Below are 19,031 nucleotides of genomic sequence, written 5' to 3'. Positions count from 1 at the left end.
AGGAGAGTGGGTCCAAATGCCGCCTGACGAGAGTGCCTGCTCCTGACTACCTCATGGGTCCTTCACTTTCTGTCTGGAGTACAAGCTGGGTGAGCAGTCGTAGAAGGCTGGAGTGCCTCGGTTAGGTTTGTGGAACAGCCCCCTGCGCTTGGCTGCAGGGCGGAGCAGGAGGGGGGTGTGGGAGTGAGGCTGTAGGCAGGAAAGACAGTCAGGAAGCCATTGTTGGCATTCCAGTGGGAGATGATGTGGCCTGAAGCAGAGCAGGAGAAGAGAGGGATGTGAAAGGGAGACTTTGCTGGATGTGGAGACCCCCCTGGATGTGGATGAGAGGCAGGAAGGCCCAGTATGATTCCCAGGGTTCTGGCTTGGCAACTGTGGTGGGGCATCACCACGGTGGGTGGAGAGCATATTGGAGAAGACCATCTTTTGGGGCCTGCCAGGTGTGAGGGTGTGGAGCGGGAAGTGGGGGTCGGGGCACACCTGTCTCTCAGGCTTTGGTTTCCCACTGACAGTGAATAGTTTTATCAGTGAATTTGTGTTAATGTCCTCGGGGCTTACAGAATGGGGGTGCCCTCAGGGGCTGAGACACACAGAAAGAGTTTCAGGGGAGATGGCAGTGCTATGCCTCTTTCCTCCCTTTTCTGAAAAGAAAAATATATGGGGAGGTCACATTTAGGTAGGCAGGATCAAGTTTGGTTTCCTGGAAGAACTGGCTAGAAGAGAAGATGGGAATTTAGCAAGGAAAGCTACTGGCTTGGGTGAAAAGCAGGAAAGCAACTGGTACAGTCCACTAACTATAGTCTGTCCACTGATAAGAAGACATTTGGTTTGGGCAGAGGTTGGCCCGATGGGTGTGATAGAAGTTAAAGTTGCAGCTCAGCAAGTTGAGTCCATGTGGCAAGAGGCATGAATTCTAGAGGCTGATGCTGAGCCCCCGAGAGTTTCTAAGCAGAGAGTGCCTGGTCGGAGCTGTGTTTGCCTTCTCTCACCAGCTCTTCAGCTTCATTCAGTATCAGAGTCACCCCAGGAGCTAGGCAGGATACAAACGTCAGGCCGTCTTCTACTTCAGGGAGGCTGTGCTTGTGTTGTTGTCGGGTGACTGTGATGAACTGTGATGAACACCAGTGTTTGAGGACCACTGAGTCAGGTGACACTTTAGTGCAGGGTGGATGGATGGGGTTGCCTGGAGGCAGCAGCCAGGTAGGAGGCACTTGTGGGAGTCTAGGGTGAGGTAATGCAGGGACAGGTGAGGCCGTGGGAGCAGGTGAGATCACCCCTGCAGCGAGTACTGGGAGAGAGACCATCTCTGGTCTGACTCAGCGGACCTTGGCTCTCTTGATTGCATACTCCCCATCCTGAACGCTCTATGTGATTTCTAGGACAGCACTTTCTCAGTTCACCTGCTGTTCTCCTCTGTCCCCTTTGTTGGTTCTTCTCCCTGATGGCTTTGTTGAAGTGTTCCAGAGAGTTCTGGCGCCTCTTGCTTTTCCTTTCTCCTTCCCTCCCTCCCATCCTCCCTTCCTTCCTTCTCCTCTTCTCCCCACCGCGGGCCCCTCCCACCCCACACACTGCTTAGGTTACTTCATGCAGTTGTTCTAAATTCCATCTCTGTGTAGAAGGCTCCCAAATTCTCTCCAGCCAGACTTACCTCCAAACATCAGACTCATAGTTCCAAATGCCTTACTCAGCATATCTTTCTGGGTGTCCCCCCCTTAGGCATCTTTTTTTTTTTTTAAGGATTTATTTATTTGAGAGAGAGCAGGGCAGGGGGGCATGTTAGGCAGGGCAGAGGGAGAGGGAGAGGTAGACTCCATCCCAGGACCCTGGGATCATGACCTGAGCTGAAGGCAGACGCTTAACTGACTGAGTCACCCAGGCACACCCCCGCCCCCCCAAACCTTAGGCATCTTAAACTGAACATTTCCAAAACCAATCTCCGGATCCCCTTTTCCCTCCAGTTGCTTCCACAGCCCTTCCAGTCTCCTAGAGACTCAAGACAAAAAGCTCATGGTCATTCTGACTCCTTTCTCCCATGTCCACTCCGTCAGTATAGCTTGCTGGCTTTGCCTTCAACCTATATCAAGAATTAGAATATTTACCACCATCATTCTGGTCCAAGCTACCTTCATCTCTCACCTGGTTTTCCTGTGTTCACCAGTGCACTGTACCCCCGACCACCCCTGTCCATTTTCAGCCAAAGTGTTCCTTTTTGTAAAGGTATCATAGACCCTCCTGTGTTCAAAACCCTCTGCTGGGTTCCTGTCTCAGAGGTAAAGTAGAAGGATGATGTATGTCTTCAGCCAAGCTGCCTAATTTTTTGCTCATGGGCAAAGTGGGAGAGTCCCTAAGTGGTGTGTGGGGATTACATGAGTCAGTGGTGGATAAACTAGCGAGTAGCTACAGACACTTGCGGGAGAGGAGGAAGGAGCACGCACCGAGTCTTTCCTCTGTGCCAGGCACACCACGCATATTACCTTTTTAAGTCATTTTGATTGTTTTTATTTTGATCACTAGGATTATCTACACAATTTAAACAGTCAAATGATAGTACAGGATTTGTTAAAACAGCTGTTGTCTCCCTGCCTATCCATCCCCATTGCTCTTCCTCTTTACAGTTTTGAGTATTTTTATCCATATTGCTGAAAAAATGCTCGTTCTGCTGCTTTGTTTGTTTGTTTGTTTGTTTGTTTTTTCAGTTGTCATTATCTAGTGACTTCCTCTCTTGCACTCTAGGAGGTGAGGAATCCTGACTGTCTTTCCAGCCCCACCCCCATTGCCCACCAGCCTGGTCGGTCTTGCTTTTTGGTTTCCATGCAGTTCTTTGGTCACTTGCTTGGTTTTCTGTTTTCCTATCATTGAATTAAACAAATTCCTCACTTATTATATAAATCCCTTTGCGTGTTCTCATGCATGAGGTGTCTTGTGAATTTCGTGTTCCTGGAGAAATCTTTCCCTGAGCTTTGGGAAGCTCTCTAACATGGACCAGCTGCCCTTTAACATTGCTGCAGAGCCATTGACCTTATGTCTCCTCTCACTTCTCTGTGTCCTTGTGGGCTTATGGCTTTCAAAATAAATTCTTCTACTGTTGTTGCTGTGAATAGCTAAATTAGATGTTCAGTTCCGTCTGCTGTATTTCCCTGAGGTCGATCTTGTTTGCTTTCACTGGTAACAATGCGAGTTTATAGATGAGACCGTTGAGTCTGAGAGGGTTGTTCAATAACTTGTCTAAAGACCCACAGCCATTATACCGCAGAGTGTGTGTTTTAACTTGAGACTGTCTGGTTATGAAACCTATGTTCTTTCCTCTTTGTGCTCTGAAAATAAAGGTGTTATTAGTTGATATGGGATGTGATCGAGAATGTTGGCCATCAGTTTCCCTTGTATGTCTTCTTCCATCTTCCTATTTTTTTAAATACTGAAAATGGTTTCTTGCTCTCTTATCCCAAAATGATAAATTCCCTGTACCCTGTTCAGAAGCTGTCTCCCGGGTGCCTGGGTGGCTCAGTAGGTTAAAGCCTCTGCTTTCGGCTCAGGTCATGATCCCAGGGTCTTGGGATTGAGCCCCGCATCAGGCTCTCTGCTCTGCAGGGAGCCTGCCTCCTCTCTGCTCTGCAGGGAGCCTGCCTCCTCTCTCTCTGCCTGCTTCTCTGCCTACTTGTGATCTCTGTCTGTCAAATAAGTAAATAAAATCTTAAAAAAAAAAAAGCTGACTCCCAAGCATAAGGATATCAAGAGGTATTTCTTAAAATAACCATTTAAAAACAGCTCTGGTTTCTGGGTAACCTATAAATTGTGGGGAAAAGGCTTTGGTTGGTTGTGATACGATGATGCTTCTTTACCACTTGGTGGCCGTGTGGGGAAGGAGGACGTGTGTGATGAGTCTTAAGTTTGGTGGTGGTAGGTTCTTGGCTGAGGGTTCCTTCCCTAAGCCTTGCCTTCTACTTGGGGGGACACTGTCCTCCCCCACCCCTCCACCTGGGTACAGCTGCCGAAAAGTCAGGTCCCAGCTCTGACTCAGCTGTGCCCATGGCATAGAGACCTTGGTTGGAGGAGTATGGATACCACTGACTCTGGATCTGTTCCTGATTCCTTCCTTTGTCCGGGCCATGGGCAGCCTCCCTGAAACACTTGCAGCTCTAACCACTTTTACTGAGAGAAAAGTACTTTATAAAATGGAATGGAAGCTTGCACTTCTAGGCTTGGGTGGGATAAGTCAAGGTTACTTGCCCAAGATTTATCTTAATCTACAGTTACTACTAATGCAGTATCTAAATTACCGCCTGCCTGAGAGTGCACCAGATAATGGGTGGCTAATTGTGGCTTACATTCTAAACTTCAGAACCCCTAATCCTGCACCGTGATCAACGTCCAGGAGCCCAGCTGGCCTTTGTGTAGTGCAGTTCAGGGGGCTGTGACATCTGTCACCAGACACTGTCATTCCAAAACCATGGCTGTCCCGTATTGGCTGCAGCTACAGAGTCATTTTCTCCCTGCTGGTAGCAGAGAGGGTCAGGTTCTGTGTTAGTGGGACACTGTCACAGATAGGAGGATGGCAGCATCTGGAGAGGCCTGTGGCTGAAGGGAAGGGTGAACGGTACATAGGCTACACATTTTCTTTACCTTTCCCACCTCTTCTTTGTAGCTAGAGCTGATCTCTTGGTGAGAGAAATCAGTCTGCTCCTCCACCATCCAGGGTAGGGCCCTGTGAATAGTCCAGGTGTCCAGAGAGAATGAGAGCTGGTTGTGGCCACTAGAACAACTGTCACTGTACTGAGGTCATTAAGAACACTGTCACCCTCTGCCTGCCGCGCTCCTTCCTGGGATGCCGCAGTGTCCCCTGGGCACGCTGTTTCTTTCCCTGGCATCCGTGCTGTGTCAGGCCCCTGATTGGGTCTCCTGTCATTGGTAGAGAACGTGATTTCACTTCTGCTCCCCACCACCTGCTTAGAGCTTGCCCTGCTTTTCCCTGGGGCCTTTGGAGTTTTCCCCAGAATGTGGCTCTCTCCCAGCCGCTTTGGGTTGTCATCTTTCACCTCGCTTCTTTCCAGAAGCATCCAGGTGTCCACCTTCTAGAGCTTCATGCACTTAAGCTTCACATCCCTGATGAACCCAGGCTCTCAAGGGAGGTGCTGCGTCCCCACAGGGAGGAACAGACACTGAATGCTGCCATCTGACATGTTTGCCTCTGAGGCCCCAAGTCCTTGAGGGCCATGACTGTACTGTCATGTGTCACAGATAGGAGCTTTAACCTTGACAGTGGTCACTAGCTGCCAGACTGGGAATGATTGGCAGCCCTGTGGCTCCCCTGTTCTGATGAGAGTGTCTGCACTCACAGATGGGGGCTGGAGGCCTCACACTGATGGCATGTTTGGCCCTTCCAAGGTCTCTCTGTCCCTCACACCACTGACACCTCACAGGTGGGGCCCCTTCTTACCCACATGTCCTGCCATCACCTCAGACCCAGCAGGTCTGGAACTGAGCTTGTCAGCTGCCCTAAACAGGTTCTGGCTTCTCAGTGCTCCCAGCCTACCGGCTCAGGCTCCCGGGATGTATATATGATACACCTTTGACTCATGTTTCACTTCACACCACTCCCACAGGTCCACCCAACTTGCTGTTTGCCAAGTACAAACTCATCACTAGGCAGAAGGCCATGGGTCTCCTTTTATGGCCCTTCTGTTGCAGGGGGACATGGCTTGGGCCCTCTGGGCTGGGCACCTTCCAGCTGTCCTCTCCCTGTCACCTTGGTAGTAAGGCCGGCCCCCTGTGGGGCCTGTCTGTTGAAATAGGAGACCTTTCTTCTCAAAAACCTGTCATGTTGACATCTGAGGCCACTTGAGGTATTGTGTACCGGCATCTAGACCCCTGACGTGGTGGGTATGATTCCCAAGCTCCTCTCATTACATACCCTTGTCACACTTACGTGAATTCCGTGGAAGGTTTTGGCTCATCACGAGCAGCCGGCTGCCCCAGTAGAATCTCGTCAGCCATTTTGATATTTGCCAACTCCATCCTGCCCTTACATGCTTCTCTGCTTTTCCACCCCCTCTGCCTGGAATAACATTTCTCCCCCTTATCTTCTGAGAAAGCTTCTACTCATCCCTCAAGACCCAGGGAAGCTGCACACCTGCCTCAGTCAGCATATATCCATACTGCATCATAATTCTTTGTTTATACTCTTGCCTTCACTAGACTGCCTGGTCCTTGGGGGTGCAGGGTTCAGGGGACATTGGTGGAATGTACCTACCCATTTATTCACAAGTAGCCACTCATAAGCTTCTGCATGCTGGGCACTCTGCTAGGCACGGGGCACATAGGGGTGAACAGGGCAGACAGAGTCCCCCTGCCTCCATGGAAAGAGTGAGCAAGGCCAGTTGGCAAGGAAGCAAGTACATGGATGAGATACTTTAGAATCACTGCGCTTCACAGGGGCTGCTCGAGGTGGAGGTGTTCAAGGAAGGCCTCTCTAGAAGACACATGGGAACTGAAACCTGGAAGATGAGAAGAAACCAGCTATGCCAGAGAGCTGGGAACACGTGCTCAGGGCTGAGGGGATGGCAGGTGGAAAGTTACAGAGGAGATCTTGGAGTGTTTCCAGGCAGATAGAAGACCAGTGCTGCTGGAACGTGAGCAGTGGGGAGAGCAGCATGGGGTTGGCCTGGCCTGATTCCTGCACTGCCTGTTTCATAGGTCCCGGGGAGTAAGCAGTTTGGATTTTTCTTTCAAAGTAGTAAGAAGTCCTTAGAGGGAAGTATTTCAGACCTTCGGTGTCTCTGAACAGGTGGGAATGTGCTGATTATTGTCCTGCTTCCGCTGCCCATTCCCACCCCCCCCACCCCCCGCCCCTGCCCCGTCCTGTTTCCTGCTCCCTCTCCTTTCTCCCTCACCCCACCCTGCCCCCAAGCTTGCTTCTGTTCAGGCTCTGAGATCTGCACACCGCATTTGGGGTCTCCAGCTGTCCTGGCTGCTGTTCTCAGCAGGGGCAGCTCTGTTCCTTGCTACAGCCTTGCCTGGCTCTTGCCACAGCCCTGAGGTGCCCATTAGGCTCCCACCCCCTCTGCAAGCTTCCATTCTCATTCCTGAGTTGATTGTGCAATGGTTCTTGGCCTACTGAAGCCCAGTGCCTATTCCCAAACCTTTCCTGGCCTTTGCTCCTATGAATCACTGCCCTCCCCCTTCACACACATCGTTGGTTATCTCTCTTTGCCATGCCCAGGGGAACCAGCCTCTTGGACTTACCTGGGTTCTCCCTCCCAGAGCCTACCCCACTGAGTTTAAAGTCTCCTCCAGTGAGCTCTCTTGGCACAAATACATCTTGAGATTATTGCCTCAATTCAGAAACAAAAAGGAAAACAGCCAGCTTATATTGAGTGCTTCCTATCTGTAAGAGAATGTATTAAGTACTTTCTGTGAAATAGTAATTCTTCATTTAGTCATGACATCAACCTGGTGACGCAAGTGCTGGTATTATCCCCATTTTAAAGATGAGGAAACTGAGGCTCAGAGATCACATAGTAAACGGCAGAGCAGTGTTTGAACCCAGAGCAGTGTTTGAACTGCTGCTTCCTGGGACAGTCCCCTGTGGTTCTTTGTGGTCCTAAAATCTTCATCCGCACCATCTCCAAAGCCACTTTTCTGTGGCTGCTCACTTTACTTTCTTCTCTTTGAAAGTCCATCTCCACAGGGAACATGAGCAGAGACACTCAGGACCCCCTGTTTCCTGACCCATGCCATCCGGGGGTATGGGAGTCCCGCTTCTGTTCTCCACAGCGCTTACGCCCATTGGGCACATACACGGCTTTTCCTAAAGGAACAAACAACTCCTCCCTTCAGTTTATAGACATGAACGGGTAGGGATTGCAAATACTGTTGTCAGTCTCTCCCTGCCAGCCAGGGAATGGGTGGGAAGCAAGAAAAATGAGAAGAGGCTGCAGGAAGGCAGTTCAGCTGAAAAACCTTTCGTAGAGGCAGAGTTGACCAGAGACGGCACAACTGTCATCTTCCCCGTTAGATGGGAGACTCGGTGGGTGGGTGGGGTGGCTGCACTGGGTGTCCTTGGAGATGCTCTTCAGTCTTGAGGAGATGGGATGCTGCACCCTGCATGGTGTTGGGTAGAGTGGAACTAAAATGGTAAGAAGAAGGGCTCCAGGTTCCTGGGACAGAACTCTCCCCATGACACTGTGCCAGTAGCCTTCTGACGCCAGGCCCTTTTGACAATCTGAGACTTGAAAGTGGTCATGGAGGTCTCTCATCCCAGATCACAACTACCCAACAAAAGCGTTTCAGGTGCCAGCCTAGGGCAGCCAGGAGATTGCTTGGTGCCTGTGGAGACTGTGGTGATCCCTGCTGCCACAGGGAATGTCCTCTGGGGTCACTTTCCCTGACTCACAGGGACACTCCCACCCACCCCCCACCCTCTCGGCTCCCCCCGGCTCCCCACCCTGCTCTGTGCTGGCTGCAGCTTCTGGAACCTGGGACTCTAACTGAGTCTCTTAATGTCAGAAGTGAGTGGGATCGCATGCTAAAGGTTCGTGGAGACAAGCACTTGTGCCTGGAGGGCAAGTTCTAGGGCTGGCAGAATTGGAGGGTTCCGTGCTAGGATCCACATGAGGGTGTGCGATGTGACGATGAAGGAGGGCTTACCGTCTTGCAGGCATCCCATGGACCTCTCTAACTTTTCCTTTGTTCTGTGCTTGCATCTCCAGTAGGAGAAGGAGGAGACCGAGGGGCAAGGAGTCATGGCTTCTGATGCCAGCCACGCACTGGAAGCCGCTCTGGAGCAAATGGACGGGATCATCGCAGGTATGCGCAGGGAGCCCTCATGACTCACAGCTTGCCCTCCATCCTAGAGGAACCGTTTTTTGTCCTCTGACCTTCCTTCCTGGCACAGCGAGAAGCCCCTCGGTAGATGGGTTGTGTATCATTGTGCATGCTGTCTGTTTGTGTAGGAGTTCGGGCTCATGGAAGTTTTAGATGCCTGGGGTGAGGTTAGGGCTGCCGAGACAGCGTGGGCGCACGCATGGTGGCGGGTCTTGAACTGCAACATGGCGTGGGTCCCGGCTCTACAGCAGTTTGGCTGCGATAAGATCACTTTTACTGTAAACTGGCCAGAACGCATGATGGCTTATCACAGTCGAGCGAAGCGAAACTCAAAAGTGGCGACTTTGCTACTGGAGTGTCTGTGTCAGCTCCCTTCCCCAGCTGGTCTCCACTGTGTTTGGGACTCTCAGGAGGTCGTGTGGTGTCAAATCACCTCATCACCTAGAGATTGTTCTTGGGGCACCTGGGTGGCTCAGTAGGTTAAGCATCTTTTTTTCTTAAGATGATGAGAGAGAGAGAGAGAGATCACGTGTGAGTAAGGGGAGGGGCAGAGGAGAGGGACAAGCAGACTCCCCTCTAAACAGGGAGCTTGACATGGGGCTGGATCCCAGGACCCTGGGATCATGACCTGAGCCACACAGGCGCTCCAGCATCTGACTCTTGATTTTGTCTCAGGTCGTGATCCTAGGGGCCTGGGATCCAGCCCCATGTCAAGCTCTGTGCTCAGTAGGGAGTCTGCCTAAGGATTCTCTCTTTCCGTCTCCTTCTGCCCCTCCTGCTCCTGATCTCTCTCTCTCTTCAGTAAATAAATCTTTAAAAAGAGAGAGAGAGAGAGAATGCTCTTTATGCCATATTGTATCTTAAACCTTTCATAACTGACTTAACATTCACATTTGCCAGTTAGGAATACTCCGTAGAAAAGACCCAGCAAAACTGGTTAATTGGAAAAAGGCTGCCAGTGAACTGTTTGGGCTCTTTAACTCTTCCATAGGGGGAACCCAAGACTGTATGGATTAGAATGAACCTGTCATTGGAGATCTTTCCCCAAAATCCAGGTCCTCTTTCTGCCCCTGACCCAACAACAAGTCAGTGACCTGATTTGCCATGCCGGACATGCTTCTTTGGGACTTTGCTCTTCTTCGTGTGGAGCTTCAGCTGGAGGAGGCTGGGGACAGGGGCTTAGGCTGAGTGTGGCTAAAGCCCAGGATGTGTGTGTGGGTACCTGATATTGCCCCTTGCCAGGCATTTGCTGTTGCTTCTACCCTGCAGAGAGAATCTGACTCACTGAGGGTTCTGGGTGTTGGTGCCTGGGGTGGGGGTGGGATTGTGTGTTGAAGATTCCTTGTGTTTTTTGGATCCCCTGCAGTCAGGCTGCTTGGCTCAAATCCTAGCTCTACAGCAAGCTGTTTACCTGACCAGGCGTCAGTTTCCTCATATTTAAAATGGGAATAATAATAGTACCCACCTTAGAGGATTGCCGTGTTTACACACATAAGGTGCCAAGAACGGTGCCTGGCACATACTAAGCACTCTAAAATGTTAGCTTTTGATAAAGTAACAAGAGATTGAAAGAAATCTTTATTATGTTGCATCCTCTCTAGGGACATGGTAGAGTTCTTATTTATTCCGAACCTCATCTCATCCATTTGAGTTTTGTGTCTTTCGTTGAGTAAGACTTGTGCATGCCTTGCTAGACTTCACGCGGGGCTGCGAGATTCATGCATAGTCTTCTGAGTGGTCTCTGCCCTGTTCTGGCCCTCTACAGGCTGTCTTCCACAGTGCAGAAGAGCGATCTTTGAAATGTACATCAAATCACAGCATTCCTCTATCCAAAACTAGCACATCAGTGGCTTGCCATCTCAGGATAAAATCTGAAGTCCTCAATGGAGCCAGCACTTTCAGATCCAGCCTGGCCTTTGGCCGCCTTGATGGCCACACCTCCTACTACTTCCCTCCTGATTTATCTTGCTTAAGCCTGCACAACAGCTGTCTCCAGACCTTTGTGCTTGCTGCCCCCTTTGCTGGAATGCTGTCCTCCAGATACCCTTCTATCTGATCTCTGCCACACAATGTTGTTCCATCAGAGAGGTCTAACCTGACCCTCCCTAATTAGCATCCCCCCATTACTCTGCCCTCATATCCTGTTTATATTTTTTTACAGCACCTATCACCACCTGACCTATTACATTCCCATTTGTCTCTTTGTGTATCGTCGGCCTCCCACACCAGATTTTAAGTTCCACCAGGACCGAGGCTTTCCTCTCCATCTCTAGCACTTCAGCAGGTCTGCAAGCACATACTAGGTGTTCAATAAGTACTGTCACATACACATTGTATCTGCCTTTGTGAATAGGCTCTCCTTCTCATTGGTTAGGCACCAGCTGTTCATTTCTACAGTGTCTTCTTCTCTGGCTGTGCACTGAACTTCGTTTATTATTTTCTCTGGTGCCTTTCATTGATTCTTCTGGGCTCACCAGTTACTAGTTTTGTCTGAAGATTTAGTGATTGGCATATCCTGTGAACCATCTTTCAAGTAGTAATTGTCTCACATAGACATTTGACAGGAGCTATTTGGCAGATAACTGAACATTGAGGTAATTAGTAAGTGTCTGGAGGGTATACGTTCCACACCATTTGTGATGACAAGAATGATAATTTTTTAAAAAGACTTTATTTATTTGAGAGAGAGAAAGAGAGAGCACGAGTTGGGGGAGGGATAGAGGGAGAAACAGACTCCCTCCTGAGGGAACCCTGGATCATGATCCCAGAACCCGGGGATCATGATCTGAGCTGAAGGCAGATGCTTAACCAGCTGAGCCATCTAGGAGCCCAAGAATGATAATTATTGAATGTCTTTGTGCAGGATACTCTTCTGCAAGGTTGTTAATACCCTCCTCATATTCAAGGTGTTTGGGCCAAACTGGACCAAAGAGCTTAAGAGTTTTTGTGGTTGTTAGTGTGGACTGTTGGGGCCTGAATTCCAGCTCCGTCACTTAGGACTGGCTGTGGGATGTTTAGGCAGACTGTTTAATCCCTATCTGAGCTCAGTTTTCTCATACATAAAATAATGGTATTCGTACCTATCTAATATTATTGAGAGGATTAAATTAATGCAAATAAGGCACATAGGAAGTGTTCAGTTGGTATAAGTTACTATTTGTCTGGTTGAGATTAGTACTGACATGATTTTTACCACCCAAGGTCACAGTGCTGGTAAATGTCAAAATTTTGAGTCTAGGGCCATCTGAGTCCCTTCAGGGCTGCTTACCTGCCTGCATTGGTTTTATGATGATGTGTAAGAGAAAGAGCCCTAGGGGCTCTGTGGGGCCATCTGTAGAGAAGAGTTAACTGAGAGCTGGGTCAAGTTCTCTTCTTGCTCCCAATCCCCTTGCCAGAGTGACTTCACTCTTGTCTGTCTTACACATCAGACTTCCAAGTAAGAGTTCCTTTGCCAGAAGGGTGGCAGCCAAGAAAAGGTTTAAAAACTGCATCACCACATCACGATGCCACCAATCCCAGGGAGATGACATTTTTAGGTGAACATTTACATTATCCTTTCTGCATTTCTGTCCTTGTGTTAATTTGAATGATGTCCAGTGATACCAAACTACCAAAACACAATTGCTTCTGCATCTGTTAAGGTGCTCAAAGGAGTACCCAAGGGCTGTATCCTCTCACTTTCTGAAGACACAATTACCACTTATTTCAAATGGAAGGAATTTTTACAGGCTCCCTGCACACCCCGGTAGCAATCATTTATGCAAAAACAACACAGAATCCTCCTAAAATGGACACCGCTCCTTCAGTAATGATGGTTCATAGTTATAACAGTACAGAATGAGAGTTTTCCTTTATTTTTTTTTAAATATTTTATTTATTTATTTGACAGAGAGAGAGGTCACAAGTAGGCAGAGAGGCAGGCAGAGAGAGAGAGGGAGAAACAGGCTCCCCGCTGAGCAGAGAGTCCGATGCGGGGCTCGATCCCAGGACCCTGAGATCATGACCAGAGCCGAAGGCAGAGGTTTAAACCGCTGAGCCACCCAGGTGCCCCGAGAGTTTTCCTTTATTAATTACTCTGTACTATGATAGGCTCAGTTCCACTTTCTGAAACTCTTTCCAAAAAGAGTACATGTCGGGCATGTGATATCAAGAGTTCTGTAATTAAGTCTTTAAGGGGGAATAAAAGGTGTCATGGTGGCCCTTATCTTCAGGCTCCCAGTGGCTCTGGAGGTGTGAGGAGAAGAAAGGCCTTGCAAGCAGAAACATGAGTAGGAGATGAAACTCCTCTTAAGGCTGAATTCTTGAAAGCTGAGTGAGTGTTTCCTGGGTATGATGTTACTTGATTGGCACCTCAAAATTCTATGTCGAAAAGTTGGGAAGAGGTGACTTAAAGACCCCAGCCCCCTTGTCAGAATGATTTGTTCCTCGTACAGAAGACAGTTGTTAGCTTCCAGCAGGGTGTTAACCTTTGCTCTTGCTCCTGATTAATCCCTGCGGTTTGGCCTGCGGATCATACCATAATTGAATTACACTCCTTACAATCGCAACAGAACTATATATTGCTTAAGTACATCCTTCTGGGTAACCCAGAGCAACTGCCACATCTTCTCATTTTGTGTGAGGCTTAATTTGTGGCTAACAGGTTCAGTGGCTGCTCTGTGAGGCCATTTCTGTGATAGTACCAGAGAATCCTGTGGTCAGGATACAGAGGACCACGCATCCCTCTTCACTAGCAGAAGGTCACGCAGACTGTCATCTGCAGGCTGTACCCACCAATGAGAAATAGTCAAAAGGAACCTGTTAAAAAAAGAGGTTGCTCTGGGCCTTTCTGCTAACTCTGATTCGTGTGTGTGTGTGTTGGGGGGGGGGGGGGTTGTTGTTGCTGTTGTTGTTGTTGCTTTTAAAGATTTAGGTTGGAGGCAGAGAAAGTTCTGGTCAAGACTGAGATTATTCGCCTTGGCTATTGAATGACTTCAGCTGTGGCATTAAAGGCTACTGATGAGTCCATGCTGGGAACATGCTCCGTTAACTGGCCTTGTCCAGGCCCTCTCTGAGCCAGGTCAGCACCCAGTGGTCATCGGTAAGGGAGGGGCAGAACTGAAACCGGCCTGTTTCCCATTCAGGATTCAGGCTGAGAGTGCTGGGCTCTGATTCTGACCTGGGGACAGTCAGATCGGAAGTTTGGAGGTGTCCAGTAGGCTGAGGTATCAGAGACTAATCTTTATGTAACGAGATCAAAGTGGATCAGGGTGGCAAGCACTGTTGACAGCCTTCATTTTGAGTTTTCTCTCGCTGGTAGAGCCCCTCCTCCACAGCTTCAGGGCTGTGTGGCCTCATTTTCCATTCTCTGAAGGAGTTTGAGTAAAACTGGCATTATCAGGGGCGCCTGGGTGGCTCAGTGGGTCTGCCTTCGGCTCAGGTCATGATCCCAGGGTCCTAGGATCGAGCCCCGCATCGGGATCTCTGTCTGTCAAATAAATAAATAAAATCTTTAAAAAAAAAAACTGGCATTATCACTTCTTCCTTCCGTACTTGCTACAGTTGTGGGTATAGGAACCAACCTTACAAAACCAAGTGGACCTGGTGTTTTCATTAATTTAACAGAGAGAGAGAGAGAGATCATAAGTAGGCAGAGAGGCAGGCAGATGCGGTGGGGGAAGCAGGCTCCCTGCCCAGAAGAGAGCCTGATGCAGGGCTCAATCCCAGGACTCTGAGATCGTGACCCTAGTGAAAGGCAGAGGCTTACGCAGGCTCCATGCCCAGTATGGGGCCGACGCAGGGCTCAGTCTTAACAACTCTGAGATCATGACCTGAGCCAAAGTCAAGAGCTGGACACTTAACCAACTGAGCCACCTAGGTACTGCTTGCCAGAGTTATCATTTTGATTATTATTTTCAAAGAACTGACTTTTGCCTTTGCTGATCAGTCTCTATTATATGTGGGTGATATGTTTGTATATATTATTTATTATGTAAATAGATAAATATGTATATTTATGTAGGTTCTCCAGAGAAACAAATCCAATGTGTGTGTGTGGAGAGAGAGAATCTCTGAGAGATTGGTTGATTGATTGATTTTAAAGAATTGGCTGACATGATTATGGAAGCTAGCAAGTCCAAGACCTATAGGCCAGGCCAGCAGGAGATCTGGGGGAGAGCCAGTATTGTAGCTCCAGTGTGAAGGGCATCTGCTGGCAGAATTCCTTCTTCTTCCAGGGAGATCATTCCTTTCCCGTTATAGCCTTCCACTGATTTGACAAGGCCACCTACATTATGGCAAGCTACCTGCATTAGTGAGAGTATACTGACTTTAATGTGAATCTTGTCTAAAAAATACCTTCACAGGGGTGCCTGGGTGGCTCAGTGGGTTAAGCCTCTGCCTTTGCCTCAGGTCGTGATCCCAGCGTGCTGGGATCGAGCCCCACATGAGGCTCCCTGCTCCGCGGGAAGCCTGCTTCTCCCTCTCCCACTCCCCCTGCTTGTATTCCCTCTTTCAGTATGTCTGTCTCTGTCAAATAAATAAGTAAAATCTTTAAAAAAAAATGTAGAATAACGTTTGATCCAACATCTGGGTATGTGGCGTAGCCAAGTTGACATATAAAATTAACCATTACAGTATCTATAGATAAATTTGCATTCTGTAGCTGTACTTACTATATATTCATATTTAACTTATTTGAATGTTTTTATCATTTTCTTCTTTACTTAAATGTATCCGTACTCTTTTAAAGACCAAATTAAAAAGCCAATCAGTAATATATATTTTCACCTGGCTGCTAACTTCATTATGTTGTGGTTAAGTGGTCTCTAATACATATCCTTTGGAATGTATTGATCCTTGCTTTCTGGCCTTGACTATAACACTGTCGGTTGTCCATACTCTTCCGCGCATGCTTGAAAGGTGTGTGCCTTCTCCCAGTCATCAGGTGCAATGTTCTCTGTTTGTTCGGTACATGCACTTTGTTTCAATCTTTGCTACCATTACTGGGGTTTTTTGTTGTTGTTGTTGTTTGTTTTGTTTTTTGTCTGCTTGAGCTTATCAATGTCTTAGAAATCCATATTCTACTAAATGGTGGATTTTGTCTCCTTATAATTCTGAATATTTTGCCTTATATTTTGAAGCTGTGTTTTGTATTATATGAATACACATTTAGAATTAGTACTTCCTGGTGAAGGCTTTCATCATCATATAATTACACCCTGCATCTCTAGCAATGCTTTTTGTCTCTTTTTTTAATGATTTTATTTATTTATTTAAGAGAGAGAGAAAGCATGATGGAGCACAAGTGGGCAGGGAGAGGCAGAGGCAGAGGGAGAAGCAGGCTCCCCACTGAGTAGGGAGCCCGATGCAGGACGCCATCCCATTAGGACCTGAGCAGAAGGCAGACACTTAACCAACGAGCTACCCAGGTGCCCCAATGCTTTCTGTCTTAAAGCCTGTTTAGTCTCATGTTAATCAGTCTGTCCCAACTTCTTTTAGTTACTATCTTCTTGGAATTATCCTTCTTCCATCCTTTTTCAAACTCAGACTTTCAGTGTGCCTTTGTCTTAGGTGTAGTTTTTGCCAGAGGAATAGATAGGCATTTTCAATTTTTAACCAAGTTAACGATATCTATCTTTTAACTGGCCGGTTTAGTCTGTATATATCTATTTTGACAATTCATTTGACTGTTTATCTACTACTGTCTGATGTCTACTTGTCTCACACTTTCTGTACTTGCCTGACCCCCTCCCCTTTTTTATTGTTTTAAAAATCGGATTCTTGGCATGTGCTCTTACTCCTGTGGGGTGGGCTTCTCTAGTTGACTGAAGGTAGTGCCCTTTTGTAGCCCGGCTCTGCAGAGGTCTCCCCTCTGACCTCTCCCTGTGCTTAGGCCTTCGCTTTGTTCCCTGTCCCCCTTGAGTGGCCTGTGGCCCAGGTGATAGGCCATCAGGGAGTTGGCAGTGGTACACAGGGCAAACACCAGCTCAAATGCTCTTAACCCCCAGGTTCTGAGCTCTGAAGATTTCCGTCAGTTCAGTTGCATAAAAGAGTGTGTGTGCATGGATTTTTAAATTTGAGGGTGTTCTTGAAGGTTTTTTTTCTGTACAGCTAGTTTGCCCCTGCCTGCCCTATTGCCGCTATAATGCTGTCACCTTCTTGGCTCGCTGTCCCCTTCCTCCATCTTCAGAACCCACAGTGGCAGGTGGAGTCTTCAGGTCATGTTCCTCTGACCCAGTCAGTCTTCTGGCTCCCTCTTCTTACTTAAGAGCTCATGTGAGTAACAATACAGGATAACTGCCCCGTCTCAAAATTCTTCACCTTAGTTGCGTCTATAAAGTCCCATTTGTAGTGCGAGGTAACACATTCATAGATTCCATGGTTAAGGACATGGTTGTTTTTCAGGGAGTTGGGGTGTCATCATTTCGTCTACCATGGTAATCGTTAAGTAACATCCCATTAGTCCCTTCCTTGGTTTTAAACCATTAAGGACTAGACTAAGTGGTCAGCTGGAAAGAGAAGTAGTGGCTTTATCTTAGTTTTACCCATTAGGAAAGTTAGTTTGGCCTGAAGACCACCCTCAGGATCTTGAATACCAGACATCCTACACACACACTTACACAGGAAATGGAATTGAATCCCCAATGACAGACCTCCACCTTGTGGAGCAGAGCTGGTCTGAGAAAGCTTCGCCAGGGGACAGGGCTTGTATTCAGGGCAACTCTGGGAAGAGGAGAGGCCCCCCCGTCAGTATTCCTGTCAGAAGATGCGTTCCTCCTTTGAGGAGAAGTTGAGTGAGGGGAGGCAAGGGCAAGGCCACAAATGTGGCCACAGTGGCAGCCACCCTCCCTTTCCGCGGAAATAGGGAGACAGGAATAGGTCCCCCTAATAGGATTCTTGAGTCTCATTGAGACTTCCTGTGCGGCCTAGTCTATGGTCAGCCTTTTTTTTTATTTGAATATATTATTGAATGTATTTGAATAGCTGACACACAATGTTACATTAGTTTCACCTGTATAACATAGTGATTCAAAAGTTTGTACCTAACGCTTTGTTCTCCATGGGTGTAGCTACCATCTGTCCCCATACATCTCTGTTACAGCATCATTGACTAGATTCCTTATGCTGTGCCTTTAGGTATGCTGGTAACTTGCCTATTCTGTAACAGAGAAGCCTGTATCTCCCCCTCCCCTTCACCCATTTTGCCGACCCTCACCTTCCTCCCCCCGGCAGCCATCAGTTTGTTCTCTGTATTTATAGGTCTGATTCTGCTCTTTGTTTGTTTATTCATTTGTGTGTATGTTTAGATTCCACATATGAGTGAAATCATATGGTATTTATCTTTCTCAGTCTGATTTATTTCACTTAGCAGAATACCCTCTAGGTCCATCCATGTTGTCACAAATGGCGTGATCTCATCATTTTTATGGCTGCATGTCATATTAATATATCACATTTTCCTTATCCATTCATCTCTCCGTGGACCCTTGGGTTGCTTCCATATCTTGACTATTGTAAATAATCTTACAGTAAACACAGGGGTGCGTATGTCTTTTTGAATTAGCGGTTTTGTTTCTTTAGATAAATACCCTGTACTGGAATTATTGGATCATATGGTATTCTGTTTCCAGTTTTTGGAGGAAACTCCATACTGTTTTTCCACAGTGACTACAACAATTTTTATTCCCACCAACGGTGTATGAGGGTTCCTTTTTCTCCACATCCTCACCAACACCTGTTATTTCTTGTCTTTTTTAATTTTAGTCCTTCTAATACATCTGTGGCCAGTTTGGACAAAAGTGCTTCACGTGTGCTTGAACACAGTGCACCTTGTCTAGCTTTTGAGGGCCAGAGGTCTCAGTCCTTTGTTGTCCTGGTCCATCACCGCTGTATTTATTATTTCCTATTTAGGTATGCTTGATCTGCCATTTCCCAGGTTTGATGGTCACAATGTGCTACTTTTTTTTTTTAAATTACCATAGATTTGGTTTTCAGAATTTATGTGTCCAGGTGCATCTGTGAAAAGGCCCAGATTTCCCCGTGTGGCGCTTAGGGCTGCTGAGTTGTGCTGTTCCGATCTACAGGCTGTGCTCGTGAGTTCTCCTTACCGAGAATGCTGGGAGCAGTCCCTTCCTTCACTTCCGCAACACAGAGTAGGATTAGTTCTTGAAGATTTGACAGGACTAGCTGGTAAAAAGATTGGGCATGACACTTTCTTTGGAAAAAAATTT

The 19,031-nt window shown here is 47.7% G+C and overlaps 1 protein-coding gene across 8 annotated transcripts in view; it reads left to right on the top strand.

Annotated features, from left to right (window-relative positions):
• PPFIBP2 (PPFIA binding protein 2) overlaps positions 1 to 19,031 on the top strand; it is a 144,286-nt gene that overhangs the window by 23,303 nt on the left and 101,952 nt on the right. For 4 of the 8 annotated variants that reach the window (XM_046016430.1, XM_046016428.1, XM_046016433.1 and 1 more), the window contains exon 2: positions 8,706 to 8,802. In XM_046016430.1, coding sequence (XP_045872386.1) covers positions 8,739 to 8,802 — 64 coding nt within the window. In that variant the 5' untranslated portion in view covers positions 8,706 to 8,738. Of the gene's footprint in view, positions 1 to 6,776; positions 6,782 to 8,705; positions 8,803 to 19,031 lie in introns of those variants that run through there. The other 4 variants (XM_046016437.1, XM_046016434.1, XM_046016429.1 and 1 more) reach the window with 3 other exon arrangements.

This window comes from Meles meles, chromosome 8, assembly GCF_922984935.1.
Source record: "Meles meles chromosome 8, mMelMel3.1 paternal haplotype, whole genome shotgun sequence".
Classification (NCBI taxonomy): Eukaryota; Metazoa; Chordata; class Mammalia; order Carnivora; family Mustelidae; genus Meles; species Meles meles.
This window is presented reverse-complemented; position numbering and strand designations above follow the sequence as displayed.